The sequence below is a fragment of the Ammospiza caudacuta genome, chromosome 4, assembly GCF_027887145.1.
Source record: "Ammospiza caudacuta isolate bAmmCau1 chromosome 4, bAmmCau1.pri, whole genome shotgun sequence".
NCBI lineage: Eukaryota > Metazoa > Chordata > Aves > Passeriformes > Passerellidae > Ammospiza > Ammospiza caudacuta.
Window position 1 is genome coordinate 63,688,691 of NC_080596.1, and position 15,587 is coordinate 63,704,277.

The window sequence follows — 15,587 nt, forward strand, 5'->3', positions numbered from 1 at the left end:
AGAAGAAGACTGTTGACAACAGGTAAACAGTGAAGTACTATCTACCTTACAACCTGCCAAGATGCTCATATTAAACAATAAAGTTTCTGCAGTTTCAAAACTGGTTTGCAGATATGCCCATTCTATAAGAACTACTCTTTCTGCCCATCCATAACTAGGTACATCACTAGGTGTGTTTTTTAAATAAAAACTGCAGTTTGAAAGTTACTTTAATTAGATACTTCACCTTGATCTGCCTTCTCATCCACAGAATACTTAAAGACCTTCTGAAGCTCTTCTGCTTGATTCCACTTACTGAGACCTCTGAATTCTTCAGCCTCTTTCTGTGAGCAGTGCTGTGCAATTACTTTCTTCTTAATATCTTTCAGCTCTTCGTAAGTGAAGTATTCCATCAACATTGGCTGAAAAACCTAACACAAAGGAAAAAGGGAAAAAAATCTGGTGCTGACAGAAATAGTCAATAATGCTACACAGATCTACCAAAACAGAATTTCTTGTTTCAAATTCTCTCAAAGTAAGACATGTAATGCCTTAAGGGAACCTAAGGACAGGACCATGGAAATTTTAAATTCTAACTCTCTCCTTTCTGACAGAACACAGCACAGTATCAGGCAAGCTGTTTTAATTGTTTTCCCCACCAGAATAAGGAAGGGATTAAACTTGTTTAACCTATATAACTTATCAAGATACTCACATGGAAGGCAAAGTGGAAAGGAAGAAAAACATGAGAAAAGATTTCTCATGGACAGACTTGAGAAGATGCTTCCCAGTTTTTGGATACCCATAAATCATCAGACTGGCAGTACTAGTCTGTGTTTCAAATATAGGTCAGAAGCTGTTTGGGAGTGTCAGTTTGAGTCATGAAGCACTGGTTTACAGGATGTCTCTTTTCTCATTTAAGTTCTGCTACATATCCATTTAAACTACTTGCTGCAAACAATCCTAGCCCCAATGGACTTCTGTTATCAATTTTTTTAAGAATTAGAATTTCAGCATAAACTTCCTATATTCTCAGTTTCAGAACATGTCATTTTTCAGTCAGAGTACTGAAAAATGACACCACAGTCTTGAATGTAAATTAGCATAGCAATAAAAACAGAGAACTGAAAAACCAATGAACCTCTGAGCCAGCTGTCCCTATTCAGTTATTCCAAACTCCAAGGAAGGTCTTCATCACATTTGAAGAAAATCTTTACCTACCTCCTCTTCCTCTTTCATATGAGGAAGGAAATCCCTGGTAAAGGCCTCCAATCTCTCCTTCAGCTGTTTGGCATAGTTTAGCTGTTCATATTCGTTCTGAGAAGAAAGCAAAGACTTAATGGTTACCCAATCTCATCCAGTCATCCAAGGATTGAACTGTCCAATAAAGCAGTGCTTCAAAGGACAGCCCATTATGCCCTTCCCATGCATGCAGCAGGTTTGCCCTATTTCATGGTGAGAATGTGTTTACTTAATGATGCTGACACTGTACTGGCCTGTTAACAGGCAGAGCAAAGGTCCCATTTATTGTCTTAGCATACCTGAATTCATTTCCCTAATACCATTTTTACTTTGAAGCAAAGACTGAAATCTGCCAATCTACAATCTCACACAAAGTTCAAAGCAGTAGCAGACTAATTTAAGTATTTGCATGGTTTGTATATAAAGTGTTCTACGATAAAACAGCTCTACTTGACCTTTTAACTGACTATATTTTACCTTAGTTATTCTAAAATTCTAACTTCCAAATTATAATCAAAACTTACAGTCAGGCTTGCTATATAGATTTTTACTTTGGAAATGGAAAGAACTCTTAAATAAAGATGTAACTGACTTGTAAACGTTCATCCAACCTCATGTATAAATCTGTTAAGAGTACTCTCTGAGTCACTAGTAAGAAGCTGGTTCTGAAATCTGCCCCGTAATTGCAACATACTGAAGTTCCTTCTAACTCTTACTGTGAATGTTGTTTTTCTTTTCAAGCCTCTACAACATCAAGAAATCCTGACTATTACAGAGACAAGATTAAGCCATCAGTTTAAATTAGCCACTGAAGAAATCTGGTTTTGCACACTTAAGAAATCAAATAACAGAATAACACTAGCATCCTATCAGAGAAGGTGAAACACAAAGCCAAGTGTTCAATTTCCTTCTTTCCTTCATTTCCTGATTAGTTAATGGACACAAAACAAAATTTAAGATTTATAATGCATAGGGGAAAAATCATTTGTAGGGTTCCCAAGTCAAAATGAGGCTTAGACTGTAAAACTGAGTCAATCAACTCCATATTTAGTATTTTTTTACTGAAAATCTGTACCACACATACTAGAAATGTAATGTAGGATGTCAAACTGGAGACTATAGTTCTTACAGGGCAGGAAGGAGGAGTTGAGTTGGGTACCCCAAGAGAAAGGCAGGGAAGAATTCAAGAAAAATTCTACTGGAGAAGAACTTAGAGATAAGTCACTGTCAAAAAAGCCAGATGCAGAAATAATATTTAGAGTTCTTTGATGACTAGACTACTAACAGGACTGCTGAGCCACAGATTACTGGAAGGAGTATATGAGTCACAGAATAAAACAATGCTGCTTTTTTCTGTAAGTCTGGGAATCATCTCCACTTGTGACAACAATCACAAAAAAAAAGATCCTCAAGGTTTCCTAACTAATTAAGAAAACCCTATTATTTCTATAGCCAGGAACTTCTGAACAATTAGTCAAACAGTCTTTATATTTGAAACTTTCCTGCTATCTCTCCAAAACACCTCAAATTATATGGTGAAGACTGTCTGTCACAAAACACATCTCTGAAAAGACTTTTTACTAGAAACTTAGTAATTGTGGTGAATGGCAAAAGAATTTTTTCGGACTAGAAATAAAAGTTTCTTCTTCCTCATTAGTTTCATTCATAACAAATATGAAGTAGAGCCAAGGCAAACTCACATGTAATCACAGCATGTTTCCCTCAGGTCACAAATCTCTCACAGCCTACTCACCTTGACATTCTTTAGCCCTTTCTCAAATAGGCTAAGCATCTCGGAGAGTTTGTTGTCCGAGTGCACGTTGTACACGGTCCGGCTGCGCTGCTGAAGCAAACCAATGATACACTCATTTTCAATCTGCTCGTGCATCTTAAATTCCTTGAATGTAGCATAAAGGGATTGCAGAAGAGCCCGAAAATCATTGTTGTTGGAGAAGTTGGTCTTGGAAAGCTAGAAAAAAGAAAAGTTCATAAAAAAACAATAAAAATCATGTCAAACTCAAATTAAATCCTTAGAACAGGTATCAGCTCCAAGGAATTCATCACTTCCCTTACTAATAAAAGGTAAACACCATCAGTTTTTAACATAAAACAAAGCCATTAAAATCAAAGTTATATTTAAGCAACATAAACTAAATCTTGTGAAATACTGAGGTAAACAAATGTAGAAAGATTTCCTGGCAGAAGTCAACGCAATCTCCCCAGCCCAGCAGATCCCTGACAGGACCTTTCCCAATGCACATTTCTGTCCATACCAAAAAGCCATTTACAGACCCCTGAGCCCATCCTTAGGCATGTACTACCCATAAGGAACATTGAGTCCTACCAGTGAATACAAACTACATTAGCTGCTGGAGAAGGTTCCTAATGGAGCAAAACCCAACAAATCAAGAGAGATCAAAATTCTAGGTAATACAGTAATGCCATTTTTACATGTGTACAGTTACCATCAGCAATAATACATTTAAAAACTGCATTTTTCTTCAGTGAACGCAGAAAACCAGAGACTTTTCCATTCTTATGCTTTATTCCAAGTGCAGCTGAAAGAATCATAGCCTACAGCAGTAGTAGGCTACAAGACCAAGCACTCTAAAAGTAGACTGCAATTCAGAAAACAAGCTACCACAATATTCAAAAGTGGCTTACCTACAAAGACTCTGGAATTTATGAGTTTTACAAGAAATGGGAATCTGAGACATACATATTACTTACATCAAAAACAACTACAAAGTGAGATATGCAAAACTTTTTTTCATTAAAAACCCCTAAATGTACTTACTCGTTGTGACATTGCATTGCCACTTCGTGGCAGGCACCAGCAAAATGCAACTGAAACATGCTGGACACCTGCCAAATCCTTATGCAACTCCAAGTCAGCTGTGCATACTGTACATTACATGCTGTACATATGAGCAAAATGACTCTCACTATGGAAAGAGAAAGTTACTTAGCCCCAGAAGTCAGAAAACACAAATGAAAGTCAGAAGTCAGAAAACCACTTAAGAGTGGTTTTTAGTTTTTCTTTTTTTTCCAATACTCCTTAGACCAATTACTGACAGAAGTCAGAAAAAATTGATGTCTGTAACACACTGTTAGGATCTGAAGCATATGTTGTGCTGTATTCCTAATGGGGAAAGATTTTGGCTTCAAAGGCCATTTCAATCCCCCACTAGGCCCAGAGAACGCAGCCCTAGAAGCAGTGGCACTTCATGAAACTGAGGGCTTGACTTTCTGCACTGAAAAGCAGAAGGCTGAGCCAGCACAGGCAAAGGGCACAGAAACAACTCCTCAGGACAGGCTCCTCGCCTCCCAGCACCTGTGGGTAACATCTCAATAACTAACTGGGGTTTTTCAGGTGCCATTTCCTTTGATTAATTAAGGACAGTGTTGATATAGTTCATTCTACCCATAAGGATCCACAAAGTGATTGAAGGCAATCTCCAAAGACCCTTTTCCCTCCAAGAATCCCACGTGCTCCCAAATGCTTAGCATTTTGATTGACTTAAAAAATGTAAACAAGATTGCTGAAGTGGGTAACAGGAAGGTTCCACAAATCTGCTGTATTCTGCTGTTGGCTTGAAAAACAAATCATGAAATTGTTTCTGATAAAAAAATAGAATCTTCTCATCATCTTGACTCAAAGCCTTTTCAAGACTCAAAATGTTCTGTTGAATCTACCTATTGTCATGCACAGATCAGGAATAAATAAATAATCTCTTTGTGCATGGAATTTAAGAACGCCTGTTAGAAATTGATTGTTGTAGAAGCCACTGTAGCATGAAGCACTTGTATATTCACCTCTGCTACTGAGGCTTCCAGCAGATATCCAACAGATTAGGACTTATGGAGAGGATATTGAGGTTCAGTAACTATACTTGAATCAGAAATCACTGCATTAAAAAGGTCAGCCAAAGCTGAGAACAACTGGCTTTTCAAAGGACATGTAGCCTAGCAACAAAGTCACTTGGTCAGACCTGTAATTTCATTACCAGGATTGATGAAGTCTCCTGATAGGGGACCAAGACTATTAACAGACAGCAGCTACTCCATTCCAAGGTCCACTTTTCACCAACTCTAACAAGGAAAACTAGTGCAGGAGTTTAGCAGAGCAAGTAGAAAAATCCCACACCCCAAAATTCAAAGAGAGAATGGCAAGGAAGAGGAAATGGACTGTATAATGGATTTTTTTTGACTTATCAAAAATATAAAGCATGGCACATGTGAGAACCCTGAACAGGCTTAAAACACACAGCACTAAACCACAGCCCTCAGTGCTCAAGAAACTTGGGAACTTTCTGGGCTTCTGAAGACATTACATTTAAACAGCTGTACCTTACAGCACAACTGGTTTTGTGTTTGGAATGCAACTCTAACTGAGGAGCAGTACCACAAGAGCAACGGTTTCAGTGGCTCCTGAAATTAAGAATTATTCACAACCCAAGCAGCCTGAGCAACCATCCAAACAACACTCAGTCCTTTGTACTGCAATGTCTGTTTGAAACACTTCAGAGACTTATGGCTGATACAGGCATTGTCTAGAAGTGGCCAGGAGCTTTTAAATTTACTTTATTTATTAAACTTTTATTTAAAGAAAATAAATTATGCAATTAAAGCATAGCCATACTTGAAAAATCTCTGTAGCTCAGACAATTATATGCCAGCTTTAGTTGAGTGTCCACCTTATTGGACTATAACAGAGCCATTAACATGGTCAAGGTGAATGTACAGACTTGTAGCAAACATTCATCTTTCCTTACTAAAACACAGCTTAAGTTTTGTGCTTTAAGAACAAGATACCAATCCTGGCAATACTAACAGCAATTGCTCTTTAGACAGTGCTTCACGTTCACAACACTCAACTAAAATAACTCTACCCTCAACTCTTGCATCTCCCTCATGGCTTTAGGGCTTTCATTAAAAAAAAGTGAAACTTTCTATCTGATGAAGACATAGACACGTCTATCCAAAATGTTGTGAATAAATAAGGAAGCTCAAAACTGCTAATTAAATAACCAAACAAAACACAGTATTTAACTTGGTTTCTGGAAGTGTTTTACACATGTGCCAACATGGAAAAATGTCTTCTTAGAAGAAGGAAATTAATTTTCCAGCAATGTTAGTTTACAGTGAGTAAACTGAAACAGTTTTTTCCTACTAACTATGCCAACAATACATTTAAGGAGTGAAAAATGTTTGCTTCTTCCTTCCAAGCATACTATGAACCAACAAGGAGAAAGCAGCAAAGAGGAATAAAGAAAAAGTACACTGCTCTTATCAGACCAGCACAGCCATAAGCAAAGCTTATGCTGCATGCTAACATTCCCAGTTATAAGTATCTCTATTCCCAACTACAAGCTGGAAAACAACAAAAATTTGAGGAAGGAGAATAGGAGCAAAACAATTTATTTTTCCACTCTCCCTACAGATTTCACTAATTTAAAATGGAATATTTTCTCAAGGTTAAAAAGTTTAATGTGGCTACAAATTCACAAGCTGCTTAATTTCAAATGAAATTTTTCGCTACAAGCACATGAATTGTGAACAACCACTAACCTTAAAAATTCAGTCTGGAAGCTAAAAAATTGAAGGCATTTTTTCTTCCTGGTCTTCTTGATCAATTGTTCATTTTCATGTGTCATCCCAAGTTACATTTTTGAGAGGTCATTCCTCTATATTCTGTTTTCTGTGTATAACTACATCAAGACAATCAGCTGATAGCCATAGGAGATGAAATAAAAGATATAATATTCCTGATAATCAATGTAGAGTGGAGTTCTACCACTAGTTAACTGATTAGATTTAAAACTAATTTAAAAATAATAAAATATTTTTCATTATGGAGCTGACAGACCATTCCGATTAAAAGAAAAAAGATATCAAGATAATTATCAGGAAAGTTTTTCACCCACAAGGTGGCTGGGAACTGGAACAGGCTCCACAAGGAAGTGGTCACAACACCAAACCTGACAGAGTTCAAGAAGCTTTTGGACAACACTGTCAGGCACATGGTGTGACTCTTGGGGTTGGGATTCTTGCACAAGGCCAAGATTTAGCTTAATGATCCTGATGGGTCCCTTCCAACTCAGAATACTCAGAATTATTCTATTCTACCATTCTATGAAAGAAACCAACTGATTTTTAGAATAGAATAGCACCAGGAGAAAAAAGGAGCAGGCATTACCAGCCAGCTGTATCTTTTCACTGTTACATTCTAAGATATTAGCACTCTGCACATGCAGTAGCACTAAAATTCAAAGGACAAACCTGGACTCTGCAAAGGCATTTATGTCAATTCCAGGCACAATAAAATGCAGGAACAAAATCCATAACAAGGTGTGCCTGTGTCAACAGCAAGAGCATGTGGTTTCATGTTATAGTTAATCTGCTGGAAGTGAGGGTGTGGGCATGGAGCAGGAAGCACACCGAGGGAGCTGCCCTGCCTCTGACTGCACATTCCTGCTGCTTCCCACAAGATGTGCTGGCAATCATGCAGCTGCACCATGAATCCCTCTGGTGTACTGATCCAGGGAGGAGCTCTGCCTTTTACTGGGTTCATTTTTCACCAGGCTGGAGCACTGGTAACACCCAGTTACAAGCCATGTCCTACTTAGGAACCCCCAAGAAGTTCAGCTGATATTGTCCCCAAGGAAGAACTCAGGTGCTGAGGTAGCCAAGCCAAGAGAATGGCTGTCCTCAGTGTTACCTCTCCTTGGCTTGCTCTTTATGTGAAACAGTAAGAGAATTAGCTAAACTGCTCCACACTCCCACCCCTTTATGAAGCCTTAAACCAGGGGAGAAATCAGTTTTCCACCCTGGGCACTTTTCTTGGCAATAGGTCAACCCAAAATAATAGCAATTATTTAAGCAGGAAGGACAGAATGTGGCAGAACTCAACAAGAAATCCAAAGCTTTCACATGCCCTTTTTTCTGATGTTGTCTTCTCAATGCCACCCCGTCCTCTGTGTAATCTTCTAGCTGTTTTGCAGCATCACTAAAGTCTTGAAGTTGCTTTTTAAAAAACCCAACTACTCAAATAAAAAAACCCAAACCAAACAAAAAGCCCCACAAACCAAAACCAACCAAGAAAGAGCACAGAAGATTCAGGCACACAGAATTACAGAATTATTTTGTTTTCAAAGAACAATGGCAACAGGGAAGGTGAAACCTCATATTCTATTTTCAAAGGCTAAGATCAAGCTGATAAATGCCAAACATTAGCACAGTGAAAAAACCTCCTGTATTTCCATTTTCATTGGTGTCTTCTATACCAGTGTCTTGTACTATATCCACAGTCAATTTTGTCTAAGGAACACCTATAGATGAGGTTTTGAATCATGAAGAGCATTTCACAATGAGATATGAATTACAATATGGGACTAACTCAACCAAGATTTTCAGTGATGCAATTGCTACAAAGATCAGATCCTCTTGGGGTTCACAGTAGAAAGCACAGCCCAAGATGCATTGATAAAATCAGCTAAGCCTCTTTCACCATGTGATTTCCACAGGCAGAAGCTCACCAAGGCTGGAAGAAAAAAGGATATCACCAGGTCTGTAGAGAAGAAACAAAAAAAAATTTAAAACCAATTAAAAAGCTACTAAATATATGAGCTACAAGGACCTTGAATGAAATCATGATGAACACTTGCAGCTATGCTGTTATTTATCTACCTGTGTCACACTATTCTACATGCCATGGAAGACTTCTTTCCTGGTTTATACCCTCAAGGATACAGGTTCCTACTAAGACCTGCTCTTCTGGCCCTCTGCAAGGTCATACCTGAAGCCCCAGGAGTGAAATCTCCCACTGCAGTAACTCACAAAACAGAACCAGAGCAAAAATGTCTTTGCACCTCTGCACCAGTCTGACTCCACGTTCCTAACACAAAGGTGAACACGGGAAAAATTCACCACCCCAGCTTAATCCATCTTGGGCACTAACTGTGAAAGCAAAAAGCCAAGTCTCAACAATTACAACTTGCAGTATTTAATCAGTTAAAGCATATTCTAGGATTGCTGCACAAAACCTGTACTAACACTGATACACACCAATTACAGTTCCTCAGTCCCTGGATTTTTAGAAGACATCAGTCTCTTTCTTTCTTCTTTTTTTTCTTGTAACACAGAACAGGAGAGAATAACCTGTTGTTGCAAAAAGGACAAAGGTGGGTTTTTACTGCTCTCCAGAGCAGACTGGGTGAGAGGATGAAAAATCAGAGCAGTATGTGAAAGGTGAACAGAAAACTTTTTTCATATAATGCTGGGACAAAAATAGTTCATAAGCAATTACTTGGGAGAAAAAAATGCTACCATGTCTGGCAGGCAAAAAAAAGATATAAAAGAATCTGCTAAGTAAGAAAAAATAGGTGTTTTGATAGACAAAATTAAATAAACAATGAGAAAGTAGCAACAAGTGCTGGAAGTGTCCAGAAAAAAAGTGAAATTGCTATACAGCTCTGAAAACCTCAAGAAAGATAACTGGTACAGCTCCTGATGAAATAGACATAGACAACAAATTGCCCCTCTGTCCCTGGATGCTAATGAGGAGATTTAATTTCCTTCTATCAATGAAGGAATTTCCTTCCATCTTTTGCCTGCAGTGAAAGCACAGTCTGCCTAAGTTCGCAGATCTACCAGGACTAAACACCTCAAGCAGCTCTTTCTTCCCAAACATAGGTGAAGGCAGATGCTCAATGCTACAGCACATTAATTGGGAATAACCAAAAACTATGAATTTCTAAACACACACTTATTTGAAGCAACACTGGAAAATGAATGGCAGTGTACTGAAATATTGAAAAGGGATTTCAAAAGGAGAAAAAAGCTTTACCAACTTTTTTATTAGAAACACAGACACACTTATCTTCTCGGAACATGCATTTTCTGCTCTCAAGGGCATCAAGGGAAAAACATTTCACTTTGAAACAGTAAATCCTAAGTTAATTGGTTGAATTTTTCAGATTTCAGTCCCCCTGGCTGCCAGAAAAAGCATGATCTTGATGTGCTTATATAATGCCCTGTCCAATGCTTTACAATGCCAAATCCACTCAATTCTGAGTATTTTTTACTTCTAAATGTTTCATCATACTGCAGATGACACAAGAAAATCACGAATTTAACATATGAAAACATTTCATTCTATTCAGCAGAAGCCAAAGATAAGTGCAGGTAACTTGAACAAAGCATTTAGACTTCAAGAGGACAAAGAACAGAGATTATAAGAGAAGAAAAATGATACTTTAAGTCAACTATTTAACAGGAAAGGCAGATGACAACAGAAAAAAATAATGTCTTCTTTGCTCAAATCTGCATTAAAAAATTAACTAGAAAAAATATTTACAGCAATTAATTTTAGCAAAGAGTCAGAAGTGTAGACTAGAAAAGAAAAATACTAGTTAAATATTTATGCAAGTTGAACGCATTCAAGTCACCAGAATATGACAGAATTGATCTAAATTTCCAGGAAGAACTAGCCAAAGCAATTACTGAACCATGAGAAATAACTGCAGAGGTCTTTTGTAGAAAGATGAGGTCACGGGAGACTGGAGTCAGGCAAACAAAAGAAGGACCTTAGATCCTTTTGCTCGAGCACCCAAAGGTTTCACAATAAAGCTGAGCTGTTAAAGCAGCTGTTCCCTCCTGCCATGGTTCATCTTGTTCCCTCCCATACTGACAACCTGGTTCTGGAGCTTGTTTGACCTCTTACTGAGCCAGTTTTACTGAATCACCTTTCGCTTCAGTTCCCAGATGAACTAGCTGCTCATCAAGCAGCCAGACAAGCATGAAGGATATCATCAGCAATTAACCCTTCCAGCAGCAGCCAGTTATTACAGCCACTCAGCCACAGGATGAATCCACACCAGTTTAGAGAGGCAGACACAAGGACGTGAGAACAACCAACCAAACACCAGTACCTTCATTACAGCATTTACGAGTGCAACCATTTTATGTACTCCCAAAGCACCCTAAACTTGCTGGGCAATTCTGTACCACAAAGATTTGAAAACATGCTCAGTCTGCAGTGACTCCACAAGCGAGCAGAAGTTTGAAATCCCATACTGGAAGACATGGTGTCTTGTTTCTGGGGAAGGCCTAGCCAAAATTTAAGTGCAGTCTGTAGGTAGACCAGAGTCTGCTACTTTAGTAGTCCCAATCTTGAAGCTATAAGAAGTAATAACTGGCCAGCACAGATTTGTTTAAAGAAAAGAATCTGACTTCCTTTTGATAAGACAACCAAACCACCTAAAAGGAAAATTATACATGTTACAGATCATGATCTCTCTACGGTTTTTGGTATTGTTTTGCCTTACAGCAAAGTAACTGAGCCTGCAGGAATTCACAGGGCAGCTCAAACACTTGCAAACAGTGCTCTCAAGCCCAAGCTACCAGTCTCCAGCCAAACCAAAATGGGATTTTCATTACCAGCTGAAATCTGTGTTTCATTTGTGACAGATACAATACTTTCAGACACAGCTAGGAAAGCTGGTATTACACAAGTGGCACATTCTCGAGTGCAGAAAACACAAACCATAATGTGACAACAGAGACTGGATGGACATCAGCACGCTGACTTGGATCAGTGCACAGTGCTCCATACAGGACAGGAGCCTAATGACAAAAATGAAAGGGAATTTGAGCATCAGTCCTCAGAGAAGTATGGGATTAGAGGAGCACAAAGCAAGTACACTGCTGTTAAAAAAAGAACTGCAGAACAACAAATCTGCTCTCCTCGACACCAGCGCTGTCCCGTTGTGCACAAGATTTCAGGCAAGCACAGACATAATCAGGCTGAGGTTTCACAGCAGCTTCAGTCAATGTAGCTGCTGCCTGTCACAGTCCCACTCCCTGCCTCCCACTGGCCTCACTACCGATCTGACCAGGGCTTGCTGGCAGCACTACATCAACAGAAAACCTACCCTGCTTCAGAAAAAAAATGTTTTCTGCCAGTCTGGAGCCTGAGTCACCTCAAGCACTGATGGGAGCCAGAGAGGCAGGCAATCATAACAGCAGCAGTCAGATAGCTTAAACTGTTAGAGAATGGCAGCTTAGTTCTGACAAAAGCAACAAGTACACTGAGGTACAGCGAGCCTGACCCACGTGATGGAGGAGAATGAATCCGTTTGCTTAAGCTAAGATGGAGGACAGCTAAGATGAACTGCAGATCAACACAAGATCCTTCTGCAAACGGAGAACGGTTCACTAGAGATGGGAAAACAGAATCTGCTCTATTTGTAGCAAAGATGACGTCAGGCATCAGGACAAGCATTTCAGTTATAAAGACTGCCTGCTGTAGCACTCCACTGCCTACAGGGGGGACATCCTCAGAGCACTTTAAGAATTTTCCCATCATCAGAGTAGGAGATCGATTTGGCAACAGTGTGGATCTCCTTATTAAACATAATTCTAATTACTTACATTATCCAAGTCCAGGGCAGTGTATACAATACAGGTAAAAATGTCATTTAGGAATGCAGCAAAGGTACAGGGAGATCTTCGCTAGCAACAGCTAAAAAAAGTAGAATAACTTTCCCAAAGCACTAAACAGCTTAAATGTCCACATGAAGTCCCAGGAGAACAAAATAAACTGTGTATCTCTGTCCTAAAGGATCATTTAAGTGCCTACGTACTTTATCCATCAGAAACAATGTAATTATTCTGAGAAGCAAAGATGGACGAGCCCATTTCACCCTCACTAACATTCGGTGGAATTTACTACATTCAGACACTAGCAGCAACTATATTACAGCATAAAGAGAACCTGATGAACACAGGTAACACGTAATTCACAAAATCAAAGAACCCTCAAGGTCAAACTAAACTTACCAAGAGCATGGCTTTGGAGATTACAATTGCCATATAAGCAGAACTACAGACTTACCTAATTGCAGCATCTCAATCACACAAGAAAGAAATGCAAATACTGGGAGCTTTTCTGGTGCAAAGCTGACATTATAAAAAGTCACAGGCATGGCACACACCCCAAGTTTAACAGGGTTAAAGGATGTAAACCTGAACACTTTTTTAAAAAGTGCCATTCCTTCATGTTTGCCCTTATTCAAAAGAAAAGGGGAGCAAGAAAATTCCTGTATAAAAACTGTTAGAAAATGAAAGGCTATGAACATTACAAACTGGATAGTTTTAATAAAATTTTTCAATACTCAGGAAAACCAGTAATTGCTCCCCAGGAAGCTTTATCAGGCATGGTAAATTTGGTCAAAACTTTGTGGGAGGCTCAATAAAAGTGACAAAAATGCCTCTCTAGGAACAAAACCCAAGCGACTACAAGATCTGGATGTTTAAATGAAACCTGTTTAGCTGTCAACAACACACTAAAACAGCTACCCGGAGTCAGTGGGGGTGTTTGTTTCCATTCAAATAAATCCATTCTGTTCCGATAGCACAAATTTTTCTGCCACCACAGATTAAGTTAATTGCAAATGTACTCTCAACTAAAAGGCAAAGTGAAAGAAACTACACAAGGTCTGCCCTTCTCCTGCCCCCAGACCCTGTGGTCAGCCTGCACAGTTAGCAAATCCTGCAAAAAACAGCTGTAGGTTTTCTTTAACCTGTTAGCAAATGGAAGAGGCACACGGAAGGATGTGGTGAATCGCAGAGCAGTGCAAGGTGCCATGAGGAAATCGGGAAGCATGAGCTCTCCCATGCTGCTGGCAGCAGTAAGCCATTGTAACTGCCTCTCATGGAACTTCACCGTTCTTTTCAATCTCTCTGGCCAATCTGGCTCTCCCAAACAGCCATTTATGCCCGGAGATGGGAGGCAAAACTTCTTGCAGTAGGAGTGCTGGCTGTGAAGTATTTGCCCAAAACCCTCCCACAACACTCAAAGCTGCTGCAGGGAAGTCTGCCTTTCAGGTGACACACCAGCCTTGATTACTTAACTACTCTGATGCAAGAATAAAAATTACCTTTGTCCACGAGCCAAATTACTTCTATTAAAAATAAAAGCACATACCTAGGGTACCTTTACACCACCGACCAGCAGAACGCTGTGCACAGACCCCAAGCACGGTCCCGTGCCCTGCCTGAGTGCAAGCACGGCAAGCACGGCCGGGCCGCGCTGCCCGCGCAGGGAGCGCCAGGCCCGGGGCGGCTCAGCCGGGCTGCCCGGGCGGGGGGCGCTCCCTGCGCGGCACCGCCGCCCCTCCGCGCCGGGCCCAGCGGGACACGGCTCCCGGCAGGGCAGCGAGGGCAGCCCCAGCCCTGCGCGGCCGGGGAGCGGCACCGGCGGCGCGTCAGGGGCTCAGGAGCCCCGCGGCAGCGCAGGGCAGAAGTTACCGGCGGGGCCGGGGCGCTGACAGCTGCGCACTCCCCAAACGCTCCCGCCCGCCCCGGGGCAGCGGTGCGGGGGCCGTCCCGGCCCGTTACCTTGTCGCAATAGAGCCCGACGAGCTGCTTCATGCGCCAGTGCGGGGCGGAGAACACGTCCACCTCCTCGGGGAAGGGAGCCATGTTCTCCCCATGGAGCCGCGCCGCGAACGGCGGCGCGAACGGCGGCGCGAGCATCCGCACCGCGCGTGCGCCCGCCCCGCGTGACCGCGCCCGCCGCCCCGCGCGTGCGCGGCTGGCCCCGCCCCTTCCCGCCAGAAGCGGCAGAGCCGGGCCTGCCTCGGCCCGGGCGGCTCCGGCCCGGCGGTCTCCTGGTGGGATGCGCGCTGCTCGGCAGCACAGCCCTGGCTTCGTCCCTGTGGGCTGCAGTACTGCCCGACTGGAGATCCCATGCCTTGGCAAGGCCAAGGTAGCGGCTTGCGGATGTAAAAAACATTTACAGAATCAGTTAGGTTGGAAAAGAGCTCTGAGGTCCTGGAGTCCCGCCCGTGACCGAGCACCTTGTCTGCTAGAGCATGGCACTGAGCGCCACGTCGCCTTTCCTTAAACACCTCCGGGGTTGGTGACTCAGTCGCCTCCCTGGGCAGCCCATTCCGATGTCTAACCACCCTTCCTGTGAAGAAATTCTTGCTAATGTCCATCCTAGAGCCTTCCCTGGAGCAGTTGAAGACTGTCCTGTCCTACAGCTATTTGCCTGGGGGAAACGACCGACCCTCGCCTGCTACAGCTCCTCCCCGGTGTTTGCAGAGAGCAGTGAGGACCCCCTTGGCCTCCCCAGGCTAAACACCCCCAGCTGCTCCTCACAGGGCTTGTGCTCTTGCCCTGCTCTGGATGGGCTCCAGCACCTCAGTGTCCTTCCTGAACTGAGGAACACAGAACTGGACTCAGGATTTGCAGTGTGACCTCACCAAGAAAGGTCCTAGGAAAGCTATTTGTGTACGCTGCAGCATGGAATCTGCACCCAACCCTTTGCAGCATTTGTGCCAAACAAGTAAAGTGTGTTT

General features: G+C 41.6%; 1 protein-coding gene across 1 annotated transcript in view; it reads right to left on the reverse strand.

Moving 5' to 3' along the window:
• The window catches only part of FBXL5 (F-box and leucine rich repeat protein 5), a 33,969-nt gene extending 19,194 nt beyond the window's left edge, over positions 1 to 14,775 (reverse strand). Inside the window, exons 1-4 of the mRNA XM_058803510.1 lie at positions 14,623 to 14,775; positions 2,975 to 3,190; positions 1,201 to 1,296; positions 227 to 410 (exon numbers count right to left, since the gene is read on the reverse strand). Coding sequence (XP_058659493.1) covers positions 227 to 410; positions 1,201 to 1,296; positions 2,975 to 3,190; positions 14,623 to 14,760 — 634 coding nt within the window. The 5' untranslated portion in view covers positions 14,761 to 14,775. The remainder of the gene's footprint in view (positions 1 to 226; positions 411 to 1,200; positions 1,297 to 2,974; positions 3,191 to 14,622) is intronic.
• Between the last annotated feature and the right edge of the window lie 812 nt (positions 14,776 to 15,587).